At 43.8% G+C, this 22,806-nt stretch overlaps 1 protein-coding gene across 1 annotated transcript; it reads right to left on the reverse strand.

The window, feature by feature from the left end:
- Positions 1 to 1,128: 1,128 nt before the first annotated feature.
- Positions 1,129 to 22,806, reverse strand: YWHAB (tyrosine 3-monooxygenase/tryptophan 5-monooxygenase activation protein beta). Its single transcript, XM_042930868.1, has 6 exons — positions 22,631 to 22,806; positions 7,714 to 8,016; positions 5,408 to 5,531; positions 4,355 to 4,518; positions 3,438 to 3,533; positions 1,129 to 3,138 (listed from the first exon to the last, which is right to left on the reverse strand). Exons 2-6 carry the CDS (start codon positions 8,005 to 8,007, stop codon positions 3,082 to 3,084), a joined length of 735 nt encoding a protein of 244 aa, XP_042786802.1. The 5' UTR covers positions 8,008 to 8,016; positions 22,631 to 22,806; the 3' UTR covers positions 1,129 to 3,081.

Here is a 22,806-nt window from a genome sequence, read left to right on the forward strand (position 1 = left end):
CGGAACCTTCCCTGTCTGCCTTTCTTTTGAACAAGCCATTCCACCTGCATTCCATCTGGAAGGTTCACCATTACTCTCTAGGGACAGCAGGGACCTAACAGGACAAGGTTGTGACAGTGACCCCAAGCTCAGCTTGCAGCCTTAACCTACCTGTGGTGTGGGGGCATAAAAAGAAAAAAAAAAAAAAATCCCAACCCACAGTGGACCACTAAGACTTGCCGGTATTTTTTTTTTTTTTTAACGTTTATTTATTTTTGAGACAGAGACAGAGCATGAACGGGGGAGGGTCAGAGAGAGGGAGACGCAGAACCTGAAACAGGCTCCAGGCTCTGAGCTGTCAGCACAGAGCCCGACGCGGGGCTCGAACTCACGGACTGTGAGATCATGACCTGAGCCGAAGTCGGCCGCTTAACCGACTGAGCCACCCAGGCGCCCCGACTTGCCAGTATTTCCCCTCACCTCTCACAGCGACTCTCCCGTCCCCTACTATAACAGAGTATAGGCAGGCAGGTTCCCACGGCCCTTTGAGGGTGGTTGCCACAGATGGAAGTTCTGGAACTAGTCTGGTTGGGCAGCACATGGTAGCAAGCCAGCCCCAAACCCATTCTCACCTTGGGCTGAAATACACTACCCTGATGTTTTTCCCCCCTCTCCTTGTGGGAGCGTGCAAGTTTTTGCAAAGGGGGCAGACGCCATAAGGAAACAGGGTTGCAGGCTACCGTGAACCATAAAGTGTTAGGACAGTGACAGGGATTCGTAGAACCCTGGAAATGACCAGGCCTTGTGCAACCATCTCTCACAGGGTTTAAAAAAAAAAAGGGGGGGGGGGGGGGGGTGTGTGTGTGTGTCTTGAATGGGATGCAAAATAAATGTAGATAACAAATCCCAGAAGCTAAAAAAGACGGGTTTGTTGTGGAAGGTGGAGAGGTGGCACAGAATGGGTGGAAAATGGTTGTTAATTAATGCTAATTTCTTCCCTTTTACAACACCTTGACTTGGGGTTCTAACTGGGATGAAATAAGGATGTTTCCTACTTCTAAAGAAAGAATTGAGCCAAAAATAGTGTGATCAGAATAGGTAGCTAGTTCTGGTAGTGAGAGAGATGGCGCCATAGATCAATTCACAGGCAACTGATAAAATTTTTTATTTCACTTTTGAATTTTTACACTTTTCCTGATTATTCCATGTAAGGTGGAAACTAGAACTTTGAAAAGACATACACAAATCTAGTACATCGGTAACCGGGGAGTTTTCTTTTTTCGCTATACTATTTTCACAACCACAGGTGTGCTTGCTCGGCAATAGAACCGTCACAGAAGCAAACGTGAGGCAGAATACTGGTGAGGAAACACAAAGCAAGAAAGAGCTACCAGATATACAGACAGGCTCGTTCCACATTCACTACTGCATTTTCAAGCGCCAAGTATTAACTGCACATTTTTGTTCAGCTAGAAGGGGCGGGGGGGGGGGGGGCAGGGATTTTTTTGGGTTTTTTTTGTTTTTTCCTTTTTTTTTTTCTTTTGGTTTGTTTTAATTCAGTGCATGAATGTTTCTTTTCTCATTTCAGCAGATGGACAAACAGGTGGACACTACGGCTACGTGGAATGTTCAAGGGAGAGGGGGGAACTGTGAGACTGGTAGGCCTGGCTATTCTGGACTCTCCCCACTGCGGCGTTCATGCAACTTCCCTGCATCATAGGGTCTTGTTCAAACAGGTCTGTGAACTTGGCTGGAGGAGGCACACTTGGGAGATCTGGTGACAGGTACTAACAAGCATTATCAGGGCTGGCTGCAATACAGGGAGAAATCATGGATGTTTAAAAATACTTTTTCCATTCAGGTTTCCGTATGACTGAAGAGCAACAAGCGTGCTGAGAACCGGAGGAAGCCAGAGCTGTGTGCTGGGAGCTCTTCTCCGAAACTCTTTGAAGCGCCGCCTGCTGGCCAAAGTGCTCAACAACTCTGCTCACTCCCTGCAGGCCCCCATCCCTGCCCAGATGGGATTACATACGATGATGAACGGAAGACAACGGCAGAATTCAAAAAGAAAACGGTGTCAGGAAGCAGGACAGAAACTTAAAGAGGGAAAAGAATACCGAAGTCAACAGTCAAAAGGGACAGTGGGAAGAACGTTTCGATTTCAAAATTTAGAAGCCGGGAGCTAGGAAGCACCTGAAGATTGAGTACTTCTCAAGTGAGAGGCAGTCTCTGCAGAACACTACTCTTAAAGGTATCACCCAGGAAACAGAGGCGGCCTTTTTGATAGGCTACACACACGGCTTTTTGCTCCTCTAGCTCCCGGTTATAAGGAAAACAGATTCCACCACGGGAGCGTAAGACAAATCAGTATGACGGCTGTAGGAAGGGGGTGTTAGCCACACGTCACACAACACGTGTTCCAGGAGCACTGGACCTTTTCACGGGGTCAAAACCCAATTATCTGCCACAAAGAGTTTCCATTTCAGGCTTCGAGTTTACTCAGAGGAAGACACTGTGGACGTCTGCGGTCACGAACTTTTGACTGGCAACAGCCTGGACTGGCCAAGCGCCTGTAATCCCCCAAACACAGGCAGAACTACTGTGAGTTGCTGTCACAATTGAATGTCACAGGACAGGTGTCTCACTCCGCGCCCCAGCGTCACAATATAATCTCTATAACTTTCTGTACAACTTTACAATGGAACTGTAGTTCAGGGACCAGTTGGATATCAGATTAAACTTTCCAAAAAGTTACACATAATTCAGGTCTATTTTTTTCTACCAGTAAGAGGTCTGCTAAGTTACAAAACCCCATAATCACAGTGTTCAGTTAAAAAAAAAAAAAAAAAAATTCAACACACAGTAATCCTGTCAATGTTAATCAAAATAAAAACTTCAGAATGCCGTGGCATTTATGTGACCAATCGGAGTTTTAGATACAAACGCCAGCTGTTTATCCCATGGACCATTTTGCTAGGCTGAGGCTGTGAAAAATTAAAAGTCGACGTACGACTCCTTTTTTTTTTTTCTTTTTATCGCACAAAAGGGATATATGTGGAGGGTACAGAGTGACATCGAACAGATCACGAAGCACAACAGACATTAGTTCTCTCCCTCCCCAGCATCTCCTTCATCTCCCTGGTTTTCCGACGTCCACAGCTGAAAAGAGAAAAACAGAGCTCGGATCAAAATAGGGCTACTCAAATTCACGCAGCGAGATAGGCCCAGCCTGTGTCAGCTTACCTTCCATCTTCACTGCTTAAAATTCTTCCTGTATTACTGAAGACAGGGAGACTGCAGAGGTCAAAACTTCAGCAGTCATTTCTAACCAATTTAACAATTTTAATACTTTTAACATGTACTTGCAGGGTACAGTTCCCCTTGAGTCTTGGGCAATAGTGAGTAGGAACAAGATTATACACCCTCCAGAAACAGCTGCACAAACCAGCAATACTTACAGTGAGATTGTCCCTAAGCAACTGCATGATCAGGGTGCTGTCTTTGTAAGACTCTTCATTCAGTGTATCCAATTCAGCAATTGCTTCATCAAATGCCTAAAACAAAGAGCCTTTAGCAAAGCTGTCACAGGTTCTCTGGAGCTAGTTTAGCCCCATTTTTTTCCGTTAACAACAAGTGAATACAATTTCTTCTCCAGTACCGTACTATGGGGGAACTGAGGCTATTACGACCTTGTTTGTTAGCTGTTTCAGCAAACAGATAATGCATGTTCATAAAGCACCAACGAACAATGACAAAAAAGTCCTAGCTGAGAACTTCACTGTATGTGATAAGATAGCAGGGGTTACTGTCAACCCAGCACAAATTCACATAACTTTTTAACTGCCAAAGATATTTCCAGTAACCCTTTTTCTTCTTTCTTTACTAAAACTCCAAAGGTCTGGATACAGGGAATAAAGTGAGAACAGAAGTTCACACCACTAAATCTGATTCAATTAAGTGCCAGACCTTAGAGAATTCATTTCATACAACTTTTCCAGATTAAAAAATTCTTAAACAACAGTGTGCATGTTCAAAGACTAAAAAATATGTAGAAAAGGCAGCTGAGTTACCAACAGAAGATAGGAGGTAACCTAGCACACAAAGAAAACCTGGTCTGATTTCTTTCTTTGGTTTACATAGTAGTAACTTCAAATCTTGGTATGAGAAATAGAATACCTAACAGCGGCCTACAGAGCCCAGAGCTTGACAAGAAAAAACACTACCTTCCTCCTGAATTTTCTTAAATTCAGTAATAAAAACAAATTCTTAAAAAACAAGCACAAAACCAAAACCAACCAACCAACCAACCAACCAAACACACACACACACAAACACTGTTTTCCTATGATCAGAAAGCACAGAAGGTCATTCTCACCGTTTTTGCCAGGCTGCAAGCCTTTTCAGGAGAGTTTAGAATCTCATAGTAGAAGACTGAGAAATTCAGTGCCAGGCCAAGTCGAATTGGGTGTGTAGGCTGCATTTCTTTCTTACTAATTTCAAATGCTTCCTGGTAAGCCTGCTGGGAGTTCGACACAGTGGCTGTAAGAAAGATAAGAACATTAAAGGGGAGGTTCTTTCCCAGGTGCATCGCACACTGGACCAGCATCTAGTTATTTTACCACACTGGGCGTGGCTGAGGAACCATCAAATGAGGGGTGTCTCCGCCACTTGATTAACAACCATTCGTTAAACGTATACTCTCAGCCAAGTACTACATGACATGCTTTGGGAGAAAATGAAAACAATTAGGACAAAGTCTCCTAAAGCAGTTAAGAAATACAGAGATAACCTTTAACAAGACAGAACACGGGAAACAATACGCTCCAGTGGAAGAATCATGGACTTTGGAGTCAACAGACCCAAACTCGAATTCCAACTCCTATTCACTAGATGTGGGGTTTGGAGCACGTGAAAACTTCCATGAGCCCTGGTTTCCTTATCAGAAAAATGGAACAGATTCCCACCGCAACTCCTAGAGTTTTGTAAGGAATAAACGAGATTCTAGAATACTTGGCACGTAGCAGGCACTTAAATAAAAGCACAGCTGTAGTTATCACCGTCACGAAACGCGTATGTGATGAAAGAAATGCATCACTATTTACTATAGCGGTTCTAGGCTACCAGATACTTCCAAGTTTCAATAACGAGCCTTTTTTTTTTTTTTTTTTTTTTTAAGAAAAGGATCTCTTTAAATGCACTACTGCGCCACACTTTTCATGCCCTGTTTTCCCCTTAGATACATTCTGATTTGTCACCCCCCCATGACCCTGCTAATCACAGGTCAGCACAGTGCTGTGGTCTTCAAAATCTTCAGTACTGTGACAGTAGGGTCTATGAGGAACAAAGCAAAAACGGTTTTAAAATTCTTATGAAGGAAGACTGGCTCCACTACTGGTCAAATTTCTTAGGAGAAAAAAAAGTTACTTACTTTGTTTATTGTCTCCAGATGCCACCTCAGAAAGATATCTAAAATAATCTCCTTTCATTTTCAAGTAGAACACCTTACTTTCTGGTTGCGTAGCATTGGGAATAAGATATTTGTCCAACAGCTCCTAAAAAATGATTCACATTCTGTTAAGAATCTGGAAATATTAGTTAGAAGATGTTATAACTATGTTTGAGGTTCAAAACACATACTACCACTTCTAAATAATATTTTTGAAGATTTAAAAAAACATAATTTCCATCCAAAGCTTTTAAGTGGTTTTTAGCCCAGGTCATAACAGCAGATGCCTGTGTCCTTCTGTTAAAAATCACTCTGACCATCCACAAGGGGTTGATTAAAGTCTAGCCACACAATGGAATGCTACGTAAGGCCTTAAAAATGACGATGCAGAACCACACTGATAACATGGTAAGGTTCTCAAAACAAGTCAGTGGAAAAAAAAAAAGAAAAAAGGATTATAAATACCACATGAATCCTATTTGAATATTAAAATATGTATGTGCACACGCAAATATGGAAGGGAAAACTCTTGAGGGATATTTATCAAGATGTTAATAATGGTTCTCTAGGTGACAGGATTAGAAATGATTTTTACTCTCTTATTTATACTCTTCTGCCTGGCTCCCCCCACCCCTTTTAAAAACAATAAACTTGTATTACTTCTGTAATTTAAAAAAAAAAAAAAAAATCTTTACCTTTTGGGAGGAAAAAGGCGGTAATAGAGCAAAACTGCCAAAAACTAAGTTGAAAATCAATCGGACCTGGGTAGAAATCCCTCCTCTGCCACTTACTACCTGTGACCTTGTATTTAAGCACCTGTGCCTTAGTTTTCCCGGCTATACAATGGGGAAGCATAATAGCCATCTTCTAGGATAATTATGAGGATAAATGAGCCAGTGTATATGAAGCGCTTAACACGTTGCCTGGCACGTAGTAAGCACTCAAAAAGTAGCTAATACTATTATTAATAATAAATTCCTTTAAACATTTATGCTTACAACAAAAGCAGTTCTGAAGGAGTCCAAGCTTCGTATACAGAGCAATATTTTCGAAGAGTTGTTTTAGAATGTGGCATCCTGAAAAACTGGTTAAGAGGCAGTAAGTACCATGCTTTTCTTCACATTCTTTCAGATGCTCTTAAAAGCTGGTCTACATTTCAGGAATTATGGAACTTTCTTGCCCTTGGAATGCATGCCATACTTCATCTGAATACCAGATGTACCTAACATTCAGGAATTAGTGCACCATTAACAAACCCCCAAATTACGAACAGGCAACAAATTTAGCCATGACACTCTTACACCATGAGTCTCGTAAGAAGGGCAGCTCAATGCAAAAGCTTAGTTGTAAGGGAATTTAGTCAATCAGAGTGAGAAGCTGCAAGGGGCAGTCGTCATTTTAACACTCTCTGCAGACAGACAGGGTGTGACTCCTTATGGGTTAGGGAGGAGGAGTACTGCCTGATGGCTGACAAGCTTTGTACTGGTTTTCAAAAGAAAGGTGTCATGGGCAGTAATTCGGAGAGGCAGCCAGCAGGGGAGGAGGTAGATCCACAAGTGTGAATTCCTTTTCCCTTCAAAGCAGCCCTCACCGTTCATTTTTACCTGATTTCACCTGGAAGAAAAAGAAAGTTCCCAGTGGGCTCAGGATGTGAGGGAAAGGCAATATGATCATGACTTGCTCTAGGATACGCACCCCTCCCATCCAACCCCAGACTGTGGTCAGAGTGAAATAGTTCAGAATCAATCACTTGACCAAGGCTTATCTAAAACCCAGGAGAGGACAATCCCCAACCGCATCTGATCTGGCTTCGGAACGCAGGCCAAACTGTCGGGCGCGGCTAACTTTCAGGCCTTTACACTGTGCAGACGCGACTGGGAGAGGGTGAAAGGGAGCTCAGCTTCTTGCTCCCGTCTCCCCTGCTGGAGAGGCATCACCACTCAGCCTGACATACAGAACAGCCTATCTGTGGCTGCACCTACCTGACATCCTGCCTATCTGGACTCGGTTTCTAAAGAAAAGATGGAGGGATGCTGACTCAGTGTTCCTGTTTATCCCAGGTCTTTCTGAGGGGAGGGGAAAACACCCCATTTGTGATGAGCGACCTCTGATCAAATAAGAGGTGAGAGAAATCACATCATACGCTCACAAATTAGTTGCAACTGGTTTGCAGCTTTCCAGTACATTCCAACACCTTTCTCTCAGAAGTCGTTTGAGAGTTTGTATTTGCACATTAAATCGATACTGTCTGGAAATCACTATCTGAAACAGAAGCACTGGCCTCTTACCAGAACGTCATTGCAGATGTCCTGCAGTTCGGCCTCTATCTTCTCCCGGTACTCTTTGCCCATCTGCTGCTTCTTCTCGTTCCTCTCTGTCTTCTGCTCGATGCTGGAGATGACGCGCCAGGAAGAGCGGCGGGCGCCCACCACGTTCTTGTAGGCCACGGAGAGCAGGTTTCTCTCCTCATTGGAGAGTTCGTGCCCCTGCTCCGTGACCGCCTTCATGGCCGCAGCCATATCGTCGTAGCGCTCGGCCTGCTCAGCAAGTTTGGCTTTCTGTACCAGCTCACTCTTATCCATGGTCGTTCCCTAGAACAGGAGCAAGAGAGAGAAAAGAGAGGAAGCAAGTGTCAGGTTTCAGGGCCCAGGAAATGCAATGTAAATCTTCTTCCAACCGTGTGGGGAGAATCATGCCTAGATACGAAACGTGTGCTTCCAAAAGCCCTCGGCAATGCTGAACATGAGCACTTACAGGGTTAAGAACTTTGCTAAGCTTTCTAGGTTTCTTTCTTTTTTTTTTTTTTTTTAACCAAGAGTAGATATGTTCACAACAATCCCTTCCCCCTTTTTGAGGTGAAGAAATGGAGGTTCGGAGAAGGCTCCGGGCAACCCTGCTGAGAGACCCCTGGAGACTCATCTCTGTCCCCACGTGTCCTGTCTGCCTTCCCAGCACATGGAGGCTGCTGTACCAACTATTTCTTTAGAGGCTTATGCTAAACACACATCCTTAACTTCTTTCCAGAACTGTCTGGTTTTGACCAGTATGACTTTTTTTCCCATAGTATAGAGAAAAACACCTTACGTGTGATGAAGTGTGATGATTGCTTCCATTAATTTTAAAGCAAAGCTAGAGCTTTAAATGTTACATTTGGTAGTGCCCATCAAGAGCGGGCACCTAAAAATAGGAGCCATTGTTACCGGATCTTCTGCACTTTGCTAACTTTGTTACAAGGACACATTGTAGACAAGAGCATAAACCAAAGGCAGGCAGATTCAGCTCTCTCCAGCATCGCCTCTGCTACTTACAAGTGAAATATGACCTTGGTCACATCACTTAACCTCTGAGAGCTTCAATTTCCTTACTGGAAAGTAAGAAGAACATTACCTACTCTCCAGAGCGCTGCCGTGAGGAACAAAAGACCTGATCTATGTGAAGGTGCTTTGAGAAGTTTAGAGCATTACAAACAAGCATCAGGCACTAATTTTGTATATGGCATAGGTTGTAAGAGGAATGCATTCAAGATGCACGGCAACAGAACTTCAAACCATAACTGAGTTCATTTAAAAAAATTTTTTGAGGGGCGCCTGGGTGGCTCAGTCGGGTAAGTAAGTGTCTGACTTTGGCCTAGGTCATGATCACGCTGTTTCCAAATTCACGCCCCGCATCAGGCTCTGTGCTGACAGCTCAGAGCCTGGAGCCTGCTTCAGATTTTGTGTCTCCTTCTCTCTCTGCCCTTTTCCCGTTCGGCGTGTGCACTCTCTCTCTAAAGTAAACGAACATTAAAAAAAATTAAAAAAAAAATTTGGAACAGTCACTTTCACTGACCTCAGCTTATCACACCTTTTAGACACCCATCAGTGAATACGCCTCAAATTATTCACCTCACCTTAGTCAATTCCTCACAATAATCACTATTTACAGAGAATTCAGTTTTGGGATAATATGTAGCTAAAAAATTTTGTTAAACAAAACGAACCAAAAGTTTGTTTTACGTACTGTTAGTTTAAATTTTGATATGTCCCTCTGTGCCACGGTGCACAAATATACTATTATCTTAGGTACAAAAAGGGAAAATACTACTTTAAATAATAGTAGGAATATCAGTATCTGTTTAAAGTTTACTTATTTTGAGAGCGCATGGGGGAGGGGCAGAGAGAGAGAGAGAGAGAGAGAGAGAGAGAGAGAGAATCCCAAACAGGCTCCACAAACTGAGATCATGACCTGAGCCAATATCAAGAGTCAGACGCCCAACCAACTGAGCCACCCAGGCACTCTGGAGTTATCAGTATTTTTAAAACAAATTCTTTCAGGGGTGACCGGCTGGCTCAGCCAGACTCTTTCTTGATCTTGGGGTTGTGAGTTCGAGCCCCATGCTGGGTGTAGAGATTACTTAAAAATAAAATCTTTAAAAGATAAAACAGAAAACCCAAATTCTTTCATTACTATATACACAGCATCACAATTTAAGACTCTGAAAATGACTAATAATTTTAAAATAGCAAAGGAAGTACAACCTCTCCTCACAACATGGTTTTGCCTCAAGTATTTCTGCACTTTCATTTATTTATTTATTTATTTATTTATTTATTTTTTTTTTTTTAACGTTTATTTATTTTTGAGACAGAGAGAGACGGAGCATGAACGGGGGAGGGTCAGAGAGAGGGAGACATAGAATCTGAAACAGGCTCCAGGCTCTGAGCTGTCAGCACGGAGCCCGACATGTATTTCTGCATTTTTAAGCAAGAAATTCTACAGACAGGGCCCTATCACATGAAAATGTGTTATTAGATGGAGCATAAGATACGCCCCAAACCTAGACTATTCCGACAGATTTGGTTCTCTAAGTTCAGAACTACTATTTTCCTTCCCACTGCCTATGATCTAAGTCATACTCAGAGCCTCGTCCTACATAAGGCTTGCTAATTCTAAGCTCACACTCAGTGAAGCAAGTCTCACCTGATCTGCCCGACATCTTCACCCACGTCACTAGAGGGAGACTGTAACAGAGATAATAACCCTCATGAAACATTCCATTTGCTCTCCTACATTTTCCGGCAGTCCCCAGGGGCACAGCGTTCGTTCTAATCAAACAGCGGCAATGATGCTATTTCCAGGTGACAACTGAAAGCCTGTATGTCATCGGAGAGGCTCTCTTCTTACACAGCAGCCACCTAGAAGGCCGTGTGCTCTAGACGCTGTGCAGTGCCGGAAGCCCGAGTCCCTGAGTGACTGTCGTGCAGGGACTCCTACAGGCTGGCCCTGGACTGGAAGTATGGTCACTGGGTGAAGTCACGGAGATGCTGGTGCTGTTGGCTGCCACAACGCAGCCTAGTCTACTCTGATCAAAGTCCATCAAAAGGACGCCATCCTTCGTGTTCAAATTACACACTTACTCACTATGTCTAATTTTCTTGACCACAAAGTCTTTCAGACTCTCAGACGGCAAATAATCCTATCTTCGCTGCTCCTCAAAGTGAGAAACATTCTGAGAGAAGCTAACTTTCAATAACTTCAGAAATGTTCCAGTTTGCGGATGAATTCAAAGTTAGCGATCACTCAGTGGCCCACTCTGAAGTTCATCGAACAGCACTGTGCAACTCCACCGGGAAAGATTCCAATTAATAAAGAACTGGCCCAAAGCCAATTCAGAGCCAAGCCATCACATGCGGGATTATAAAAGAGTAGTAGAGAAACACAAAGGATCAACACTGCCCCAAAGATGCCACGAAACTCTTTGGCCTTGCCAGCCCCTCACTTAAGCTCCCCTCCCAAACAGTGAAAGTTGAATCCTACCTCTCTGAAGAATCCTGACTGCTCCCTGGGAGCTCCCAAAGGTACATGCCCTATTTCTCAAAATCAAATATGGGCTGTTTCGGGGCCAAGTATTTCAAGCTTCTTCAGAAGTTGCAAGAGCTTCTTGGACATTGAGAGCCATCACGATATGTTAAGACTGAATACATGTCTTCAAAAATGTACCCATCTGTTTAAAAAACTTTAATTTCATACACACACAGGCACACGACAACTACAACAAACAAAATCCACAGCCAAGTGTCCTGATGCCTACTGCTTACATAACTTTTGACTTATATAACACGGATTTTGAAGCAGCTAGACCAATTTCAACAGGAAATGGGTTACACAACACCCAGCAGTTTGGAGGAAGGCAGGAGACAAGAGAGATCTGGAACAGTTCCTAGTTCTGCATCTGCAATAAGCCTCCCTTCCAGTCTCCCCAGACCCACGGCCTTTAGTCTCCTGTTACCTTCAGCCCTCTTGGTGTCTTAAAGCACAGACCCATTCTTAAAACTCTGACTGAGTCACTTCCTGCTCAAAATTCTTTAAAGTTCCCTCCCGCCAATAGTAGTCGGATTCACTCCCGTCACTGAAGATTTTCCAGCCTATCTTTCCAGCCTTTTGCCAAAACATGCCCTCCACACAATTTGTGCTTCTGCCAAAATGGTTTTCCTGGGAGTCTGCTTTTCGGTCTCCATGTCTTTGCTCACGAAGCCACTCCCTCTGCCTGGAATGTCCTTTCCCATCTACTGAGCATACAGAATTCTTCAGAGAGTGGCCCGAGTGCCATCCCCCCAGGAAGTCTTTCTGAAACCACCAAGCTGGAGATGTCATTCCACCATGGTTGATAGCCACCGGCCACATGTAGCAACCATGGTATTTTGGATATATGGAGTTAAGTTTTTAAAAAAACTATTAAAATAGGCGCACCTGGGTGGCTCAGTCAGTTAAGTGCTGGACTCTTGATTTCAGCTCAGGTCATGATACCAGGGTCACGGGATCAAGCCCCGACTCAGGTTCCGCGCTGGGCGTGGTGCCGGCTTAAGAGTCTCTGTCTCCCTCTGCCCCCCTCCTCTGCTCACACTCTTTCTCCAACGAACAAAAAAAAAATTAAAAATAACAAAAAAATAAAACATTATTGAAGTAAATCTCACATGCTTTTTGCTTTTTTAATGTAGCCACCAAAAAATGTTTAACACGTGAGGACTGTATTCTATTTCTACTGGAGAGAGCTGCTCCAAGCTGAAAATATTCTCAACAAAGCATTTCATCTCTCTCTCTCTTCACGACTTATCACACTTCTTCAGTACTAAAATGATATGTATTTATCTCTAAGTCCCTCACCACACCATAAACTCTTTAGGGCATTATCTCCCACAGCACCTTGCACCCGATCCGCATCAACTGGCATCTGCTGCATGAACAGATCCCCAAATGAAGGAATAATAAAACTGCAAACGTGGCAGTCTTCCCTCCGCTCAGATAATTCAAAACACCAAGTACCTATTCTTCACAAGCACATTAAATCCTCATAATGTGTGTACCTCATTCCTTGTACGCCTGCATCCTCCTTCAAAATTACTCTGCCAAAGGCATGCATGGCACAGGGAATATCGTTAGTGGTACTGTAACAGCGCTGGACGGTGACCGGTGGCAGCTACGCTCGGGTGAGCACAGCATTAACGTGTAGACTTCTCGAGTCACCATCTTGTTCACCTGAAACTAGTGTACCACGGCCAGTCAACTGTACTTCAACAGAAAAAGAGAAAAAAACCAAAGTAACTTAGTCCCGCCCCCACCCTCACTCAGTCACCCTCAACGACTCTTCTGCAAGCTCCACCAAGTCTAAACTCTGCCCGGCCTTCGAAGTCCTTTGTCGATGTGGCTCTTCCGTACCGGTCCGGCTTTCTCACTGGCCGCTCTCCAACATGGATCTTCCTCTCCGGCTGGAGAAGACCCTCGAATACCCTACACGTGTCAGGCTCAGACACCCCTGAAAGGGCTTTTTTAGTTCCTCGGTCTAGAATGCTCTCCTCTGTACTTCCTGCCTACGCAAACCCTATCCATCCATCCACCTGGCTAGAAAGCCTTCCATGGCTACCCCAGCCCCTGCTGATGGACCAGCCTATGAACCCAAATGTACCTGTAGCCTATGACACAGTCCAGGGCCTACATTCCATATGTTTTCTGGTACACACGATGAGCAGGGTCCCTTCACCAACAGTCCCACGTGTTATGCCCTCACAGGAAAGCTCCCCGTTGGTTTCTCACTTAATGCCTAACGCTGTGCCAAGCACAAAACTAATGCTCGAATAAGTATCTGTCAACTTTTCTCAACAAATCAGTACCGGGAGAGCAGAAAGAGCAGGGTAGCTGTATGTGGTTATGGCAGAAAGGCAACAGGACCAGGTGTAAGAGCGGGATGTGCTACTACAAAGCCCCGTGAGCTTGTTCGATCTCAGCCTTCCAATCTGTGCACTGGAGACATGACATCTAGCTCACAAGAGGTGCTGTGATGAGGTGGTGCAGGGAATTAAGGGAAATCTTTTTCTAAAAAGAAATGCATAGTGTGAAACCAATGGAAGCACTATTATTCCTCTAACAGTACCTACACATCCCTGTGTCGGCCCACAGATGTGAGCTCGGTTTTTTATTTATTTACTTAACATTCAACCCAGGAGAAGGAAAGCAAGTCTAGATTCTTCTTGTATAGGAGGTGAGTATGTTACAATGTTAACGTTCCTAGATAAGACTCCAGCCTTCAACAGCCTCAAAGTGGACACACATGTTAACCATAACACCTTCGCTCATTAGTTCCTAATTGAATTTTCTTGAATTGAATGCCAAGAAGTGACGGTTTATAATCAGGACCTACTTTTCTTCTGAGACTCTCAACCAATGTCCTACCAAGAGAAACATCAGCAAGAGGTCTTTTATTTGCCTCCCCGAAACCTTAGAAGGCTGTGGTCTCACCATCCAGCCTGGCACTGACCGCTCAAAGACGCCAGAGCAAACCTGTTGGAGGCCGCAACACATCAAACCAGGCAGAGTACCAGCAGACTTCCTTGTGCTGGGCACCAATCAGGAATGCCGACACGGAGATGCCTCAGAACGGTTCTCAAGCACAGCCATATGATGATGATGGGTGTCTATCTCTGCTAAGCCACTGGATGAGGTCCTGTAAACACTTTAGAGGACTGGGAAGCATTTGCCGATTAAATCAGCAATGCTTAGTGAAAAACTGGAAACAAGCTAAATCTCCAAGAGCAGAGCGGTTAAGAAGATGGATAGTTGGTATGAGACTACAGGCCTGTTAAAAGAAGGGAATTAATGTCACTTATCTATTAAAGAGATACATATAATCGGAAGAGGAAGAAAAAGAGGCACAAAAGTATTTCATTTTTGTAAAATACCGCTAAGTGATATTATGAAGAATAATTCTGAGGGTGCGCATGAAATGACAGGATTTCCTTCAAATACATGAAACATCAAATCTGACAGTAAATGCTGAAATGAAAGTATCTACGAACCAACCACGGCCCTCTATCTCAAAATTCTTTGCCTAGAGGATTTCTTTTAGCCAGGTTCAGAATACTGAGAGGCCATTTCGCAGTAGCGTGAAGCAGATATCCAAGCACAGGAAGGAAAAAAATAAAAATAAAAATGACTACCCAGTGCTAATCCATATAAAAAAAGAAAAGCAGCCTTGCAAAGGAAGAAAAGAACTGAAAATGACCTTGTGAAACGTGGCCTTCAGCTATATCTAACTTTCAGTTATGTTTTGTCTTCAAGGAAAAGGACATGCTCACTTCTAAAATACTGAGCTTTGGGGCACCTGGGTGGCAAAGTCGGTTGAGCGTCCGACTTTGGCTCAGATCATGACCTCGCAGTCCGTGAGTTCGAGCCCCGCGTCGCGCTCTGTGCTGACAGCTCAGAGCCTGGAGCCTGTTTCAGATTCTATGTCTCCCTCTCTCTCTCTGCCCCTCCCCTGCTCATGCTCTGGGTGTGTGTCTCTCTCTCTCTGTCAAAAATAAATAAACATTAAAAAAATTTTCTTTTTAAATAATAAAATACTGAGCTTTAACGGAGCTTAATAATTTGCTAGAAAAGTTAAAATAAGGATGCCATGGTCTATCATGTGTCTAATTATGAAACACACGGGAATGGAATCTGTTTCTAGAAAAGCTCCACATACAACAAATCTGGGCTTCAAAAAGAGAAATTTGGCGACGTTTAAAGTAACTTCTCTAAGCCTCAGTTTCCTCAAATGTTAAAAGGAGACATTAGTTGCTATCAAATAAGATGATGTGCAAAAAAAGGGCTAGTAGGTGCCCGGTAGGAGTAAAGGAAAGAAAGTAGACACATTCTTACCCTTAAGCTACTTCACAAAAATGTAGTGCATATAATTCAGTGTGTTGAAATCACTGCAAGTGAAAAAACTCTTTTTGAGTATGAACTCTTTTCTTGGAACTCACTGACAGGAGCACCTTAAAAATCTAGACTCCCAAGTTTCCACGGGGTAGGAAGGGATCGTAAATCTGACTAGCGTTCAGCCGCACCATTCCGGACAGAGCATCCACAGCACCATAAGGCCAAAGGTACAGTTCTGGAGTCACTCCGCTGAAGGAAAAACAGATGCCAAGCTACAAGCAGGAAGGAGTGAGAAAGTCAATGGGACCTGGTGGTCAGGGGGTGCTACCCAGAAAAAGTGAAGTACTCCTAGCTCTTAAAGAAAACTACTCGCTGAAAAACACCCACTCTAAACATGTCTGTGTGCCATTCAACACACAAAATTCAGAGTCATGTCACCAACTTAATTCCGTCCGAACATTTGCAGGCTCTCTGTCAGAAAATGAAACAGCATGTCCGAAATACAAAATCATTAGCGCTGATGTCCAGCAAACACAGAATTGTGGAGGAAAACTTCTATTTCAAAATCTCTTCCCTCTTCTGCATCAGTTGTTGAATATTGTTGTTAATTACGTCCAATTAGCCAAAACTAAAACAATGGAGGTATTAAGTGATACCCAAGGTCACACAATGTGAACCCAGCAGACAGGACAACAAATTGATATCTTGGCTTTAAAGGATCAATCCCAAAAGACAATATGCTGATTCTGATCCATAAACGCAGCTCAACTGGTCAATCTTGTAAATAGGGTTCAAAAGCTTTGAGCCCACCTACATAATGGAGTGACTCAGCCCAACTACCAGTACCACACCCCAACTCTATAGGTTACCTGACCTCTGTGAGTCTGTTTTCTCATGCATAAAACAGGCAAATCTACACAATATGGTTTTTGTAAGAAGTAAACCAGTTCATGATGCAAAATACTTAACAGTCTCTACACACTGTGAACACTCAAATAGCAGCCACACAAAAGTGGTCAGCCAGGGAAGGGACACTTAACTACAGACCTCATTTTTGTTTTTAATGTTTATTAGAGAGAGAAAGAGAGACAGGGTGCGTGCACAAGCAGGGGAGGGGCAGAGACAGAATCCGAAGCAGGCTCTAGGCTCTGAGCTGTCAGCACAGAGCCTAACTAGGGGCTCAAAGTCAGGAGCTGTGAGATCATGACCTGAGAGGAAGTCAAAGTCAGAGGCTCAACTGACTGAGCGACCCAGGCGCCCCCACACCTCATTTCTTTTAAATCCAAATGGATTTATTTAAAGACTTTTAAAAGAAAGACACATGTTAATTTACCTATGCTTATTTCTAAAGTAGCACTTAGCATAGTTTACCCTAAATGTCTTTGTTGACTCCCACACTGGACTGTGAGTTTAAGGCAGGAATCCAGACTTTATCTCTGGGCACCCAACTTGTGGCATAATGCCTGCCATGCTGAGTAGGACTGTTTCATCACTTGATGCACCCCTTTTTTTTTTTTTTGAAGTTTATTTATTTACTTTGAGAGAGAGAGAGAGAGAGAGAGAGAGAGAGAGAGAGAAAACACAAGTATGAGTGGGGAAGGGGCAGAGAGAGAGGGAGAGAGGGAATCCCAAGCAGGCTCTGTGCTGTCAGCATGTAGCCTGACACCAGGCTCAATCACACGACTTCGAGATCATGACCCGAGCCAAAATCAAGAGTGGGCCACTTGACCGAGTGGGCCACCTAGGTGCCACTCGATGCACTTTTTTTTTTTTTTAATTTTTTTTAACGTTTTATTTATTTTTGAGACAGAGACAGAGCATGAACGGGGGAGGGGCAGAGAGAGAGGGAGACACAGAATCGGAAGCAGGCTCCAGGCTCTGAGCCATCAGCCCAGAGCCCGATGCGGGGCTCGAACTCACGGACCGCGAGATCGTGACCCGAGCTGAAGTTGGCCACTTAACCGACTGAGCCACCCAGGCGCCCCATCGATGCACTTTTTTAAAAGAAGTGCAGAAGGCTGTTATTTCCTATGTGGACAGAGATAAGTAGACCACATCTGACCTATAAAATACAGACTATATTTACATTCTGCCTTAGTCTACTTTTTGAGTAGAGCCACCTTAGCTCCAATCAGAAGACAACACTATACTTTTTGACTAATGTTTCTCAGCTACTAATTTTTGAATTATTTTTTAATGTTTATTTATTTTTGAGAGAGAGAGAGAGGGAGGGAGGGAAGGAAGGAGGGAGGGAGGGAGGGAGAGGGAGAGGGACAAAGGATGAGTCGGGGAGGAACAGAGAGGGAGACACAGAATCCAAAGCAGGCTCCAGGCTCTGAGCTGTCAGCACAGAGCCCGACACGGGGCTCAAACCCACGAACTGCGAGATCATGACCTGAGCTGAAGTCAGACACTTAATGGACTGAGCCATCCAGGCACCCCCCAATTTTTATATTTATAGATTCAAACTGAGTTTCAACAAGCCCTTAGAATATTTTCTGTCCATCTCCTCTTTTCAAAAGTCCATGCCAGTTGATTGTTGATTTAATAAATAACAAAAATACCCATCATTTATGGTTTACCTAAACGTGTACAGCACTAGGCCTTTATTATCAACTCATTTAATCCTAAGTATTCTATGAGGTAGGTGCCATTGTCCCCTTTCACAGATGCCAGGAGTAACCTGCCCACGGTCACACAGGTATTAGCTGCCACATGGTCTTTACTCTATGTGGCACTACCTCCTAATGCTCAACTAGGATTCCCAATGCTTACTTAAGGAAAAGATAAAATGGACAACTTTTCAAAAAACATACAAAGTTATTACAGTGAGATTTCAGAATTGACCTTACGTTAATTCATCTAGCTTTAAAAATCAAAATAAAATTAAGGAGTTAAAAATAGCATATGCCAAAAACTCAAGAGACTGTCAAATAAGCTTTGAGGTCTGTGGGCAAATAGAACAATGGCCAGGATTCATATCTACTTTATTGTTACCTCTGTCCCGGTCAAGGCCATTCAGAAATAACTTTTACTGTTGGGTCTCTCAGGTTAAACAATGAAATAAAACTAACAGGAAAAAAACTTACATAAGAGAGAACTGGCCAGATTATTTAAAAAAAAAAAAAAAGGTTGTCTCACTAACTTACTGTTGGGAATGACTTGTTCTCTTGAGGTCATCAATCAATCTCATCTCATTATAAGTACATATTAGAAACACAACTATGCCTGTATTAGAAGATCTCTTAGCCCAGAAAGCAGTAAGCTTTTTTACTTGGCTTTTAGCACACATATCCCAAAATAGAAAGTACTTTAGTCTCTTTTTCCTCCCTAAGTATTCCCCTTAGAAAAATTCCCTTAGAATCCAGCTCCAACTGTAAAGTTTCTCCCTCATGACACACAGATGACGACCAGAACCAGATTCCTGTAGAGACCAAGATGGTTGTAATGCTCAGAAGGTGCTTTGAAAAAGCAAATTTCTCGCCCCCTTGCTAGCGTGAACTGCCACCTCTCCTACAAAAATGCAGGAACCAAGGGGTGTAAAGTCCCTTTACAAGTAAATCTTAGTTAGTTCTGGGGTATCCTTATTTAAAGGACAGCTGCCTAATGTGATGCCACTGAAAGAATAGGTAGCCTAACAGGAAATTATAATTTTCTCTCTACTTACGTAGATTTATTTTCTCATCTCTTCCTCCCCAACAAAATAGGGAAAGTATCAAAATCTACAAAAAAAAGTAGTATGATAAACCAAAATCAGTGATGACAGTCCTGACCACATCCCATTAGGTAAAGAACCTAGGATTAGATAAATCAGTGTGCCACAAAGTAACTGATGAATCCTTTTCCTAATATGAAGCAAATGCTAGAAACACTGGGGTCTTCACAAGCTTGCTTCCTGATGCTCACCAGCAGTATCATCCCTACAGGTCAGAATGAATACGGTCCCTCCAATGTATTACATGACATTTATCCTCAAAAATAGCTAAAATTCCTGCCCAAACACATTTACTGTAATAGGATATGTGGAAAGAAACATTACGAACTAAATGGTGTTCACACAAAACATGTTCTACCATTAGCAGACACCTATTATTAGAGCCAAAGTGCCTGGGTTTGATTTCTGGCTGCAGCGCTTACTTACCTTGTGCTGTGTATGGGTCTAAGTATATACACCCCTGGGGAAATTATCTAACTTTTCTATGCCTCAATTTCCTTATCTGTAAAATGGGGCTAATTGTACTTACCTATCGTTAGTTGTTATGAAGACTTGGTTAATATGTGTAAGGTGCTTAGAACAAAGCTTGCCACACAGTAGGCAGTGTAAGTGATTACTATTATTATAGGCTAATTACCTGATGCTACCTCATCAGCTGACGAATAAATTACAAATGGACGGCTTTTTTTTTAAGTTTATTTGAGAGAGAGCTCACGTGCGAGCAAGCAGGGGAGGGGCAGAGAGAGAGGGAAAGAGAATCTTAGGCAGGCTCCAGGCTGTCAGAGCAGAGCATGAATCAGGGCTCAAACTCACGAACTGGGAGATTGTGACCTGAGTCAAAATCAAGAGTCAGACGCTTAACCAACTGAGCCATCCAAGTGCCCCACAAATGGATGGATTCTTGTGTCTATGCTATGTAGCATTTATGCTTTGTCTAGTCTCTATATATGTATATTCACAGATATAGTCAACTAACATTTATTAAACACCTACTATACCCCATATGTTTATTTTAATTATTGAGTTTGTCACAACACAACAAAGACTATATTACCATTCGTATTGTACAGATGCAAATAGGCTCAGAAAGACTGGAGATGCTATACACAAAATAAAGTTCTACAATAATATATCGATTTTTGAAAAGCAACAGGTATATAAAGCAGGGATGGGTCTCATGAGAATGCAGCTGAAGAAAAAAGAAAGCTATTAATAGTGGACTCTGTGATTTAATAAAAAAAAAAAAAAACAAAAAACAAAACCAAAAGCTTACATTGAACAGTTTACAGTTTGTAAAAAAGGCCTCAGGACAACTCTGGAGATAGAGAAGCTAAGAACCAGAGATTAAGTAACATGCTAAAGATCCCACAGCTAGAAAATGCCATAGGCAAGACCTGAACCAAATTTATCTGACTCCAAGTCCAGTGCTCTTTGTTTCTATATCCACAGCCAATTGGGCTAAAGTCACTTTTTGCAGTGGCTCAAGTCTCTGGAGACTGTGCCTCCGGAACTAGCATCATGGGAATTTGCTCCGCCTGGTTTCATGGAGGCTGCCTTCCTGATCTATAGAGCTCCAATTCTAAAATGGCTTCAACATAACACAAGCAACACAAGCACTGCATGATGGGAAATGTACAGAAGATTATAGGGTAGGAGCCATACTCCAGGAGCTGACAGTCCAGAAACATTTGCTCCTGATGAATGAGGATATTCAATCTAAAAATTAGGTGTGTGGTCTAGTCCAAATTACCTCATTTCCCATAAAGACTTCATCTGTAAGATGGGTGAATGGTTTCTTATCTCACTGAAGAGAGTCTAGGAAAATAATTCAGTAGATGCTACGAATTATTAGCGTTCCATTTGGAAGACCACACCTAAAATTCTAAGTAGGGTTCAGTAAAAACTGACACGTTTTACCCTCACCATTCTGTATGCTGCTAGGGAAAAAGATCCAAGAACAATGAGGGTTCAGACAACTGAGATATTCCTGAGAAATGGGGTACGTTGGGAGCAGTCAAGAAAATCACTAATAATCAAGCACTATTTATACATATAAATTTCCAAAGAGAAAATGCAAAAAGCTGAGTAGCTGTGTGTCCAGTTCTATAAACTGCCTATGTGTGTGGTTTCATTTGAACAATTGAGACACAGTGAGAAATTCAGACAATTTTCATGTTCTTGAAAGTGCTTCATCTTTCTGCTTTGGATCCTGTGGCCGCCTGATTTTGTATGTTCATAACATCATCTTGCCAAATTCTGTCTCCCACACAGGACAAGTAAAATCAGAGTCTGATGCTACCTAGCCTTACCAAAGAAAAAGGGAGTGAAGCCAAGGACAAGAGACATGCATTTTTACAGAAACGCTGGCAAATTACCAATACTGCCACCTTTGAAAACCCCATTACATGCAGTTCTCCATTTGCAACAAAGATGTACTCAATCCTCTAAAGATAAGGGGCCCAAATCAATCCCACCCCTTCCCCATCACCAGGGAGGGCACCAGGCAAATTTCAGCCCCAAAAACGTGCTAACACACAGTATGGGTAAATGTTGGGTGAGGACACAAAAGACTGGCATTAAATGACGGTAAATACCGTGGGAAAACACTCCCGATTTTCAGTCTCTGATATTTTTTTCCCGGGCATCAGGCCTGACTCAGTAACCGGTTCCAACAAATGCATTTTCTTGGTTCAAACCTCAACCCTGTGCTTCTCAGGGAAGCTCGGGTTCTGCTAGGCTCCCAAGCCAGCGAACGATGAAGAAATGGCTTTACTGCAAAGTGGGAGGGGGTTTCCCCTTTGCTCTCTCCCAAGGTTAAACCCCTTACCCATCCAGGGGAGTCAATACAGGCCCTGGGCCTCGAAAACTCGCCCGTATTGGGTTAAATTTTAATTTTTGGAAACCAGAAAGCAAGGAACAGGGTTAATAGGGCTTAAAGGGTCGGTTTTCGCCAAGGAGCAGGGAGGGGTCGCGCAGGGATCGAAGCTGGGGAGGGGGGGAATGGAGGGTCGGGGGTCCGCGGGTCGACGTCCCTCCGGGTCCCGTTCGGAGCCGCACCCCGCCCGCAGGGCAGGGCCGCAGGCGGCGAGGGCTGCCCAGGCCTTTCCGAGAGCGATGGGGCTCGGCCCCGGAAACAGGGAGGGGCCGCGGCCAGGCCGGGCCTGCGCCGCAGGCGGCCTCGCGGGGCCGGGGAAGCCGCGCGCCAACACCTCCCGGGGTCCACCAGCGGGTTCGCCCGCGTCGCCACGGCAGCCGGCGCCTGGGAAAAGCTTCGCGCTTGGGCCCCCAGGGGCCCCGGGCGGACCCCGCACCGCACTCACCGGGGGAGGACAACAGGGAGCAAAGGTGATTGCGGGCGAAGCTCCGAGCGCGGGTCACCGCTTCCTTCCCAAGCCCACTCCTCAGGCAGCAGCGGCGGCGGCTGCAAAGGCGGCGGCGGCGGCGGCGGCAGCAGCTACCCCGGCTCCGGAATCGGCGGCGGCGGTGGCGGCAGCTC

Source organism: Panthera leo, chromosome A3, assembly GCF_018350215.1.
Source record: "Panthera leo isolate Ple1 chromosome A3, P.leo_Ple1_pat1.1, whole genome shotgun sequence".
Lineage (NCBI taxonomy): Eukaryota > Metazoa > Chordata > Mammalia > Carnivora > Felidae > Panthera > Panthera leo.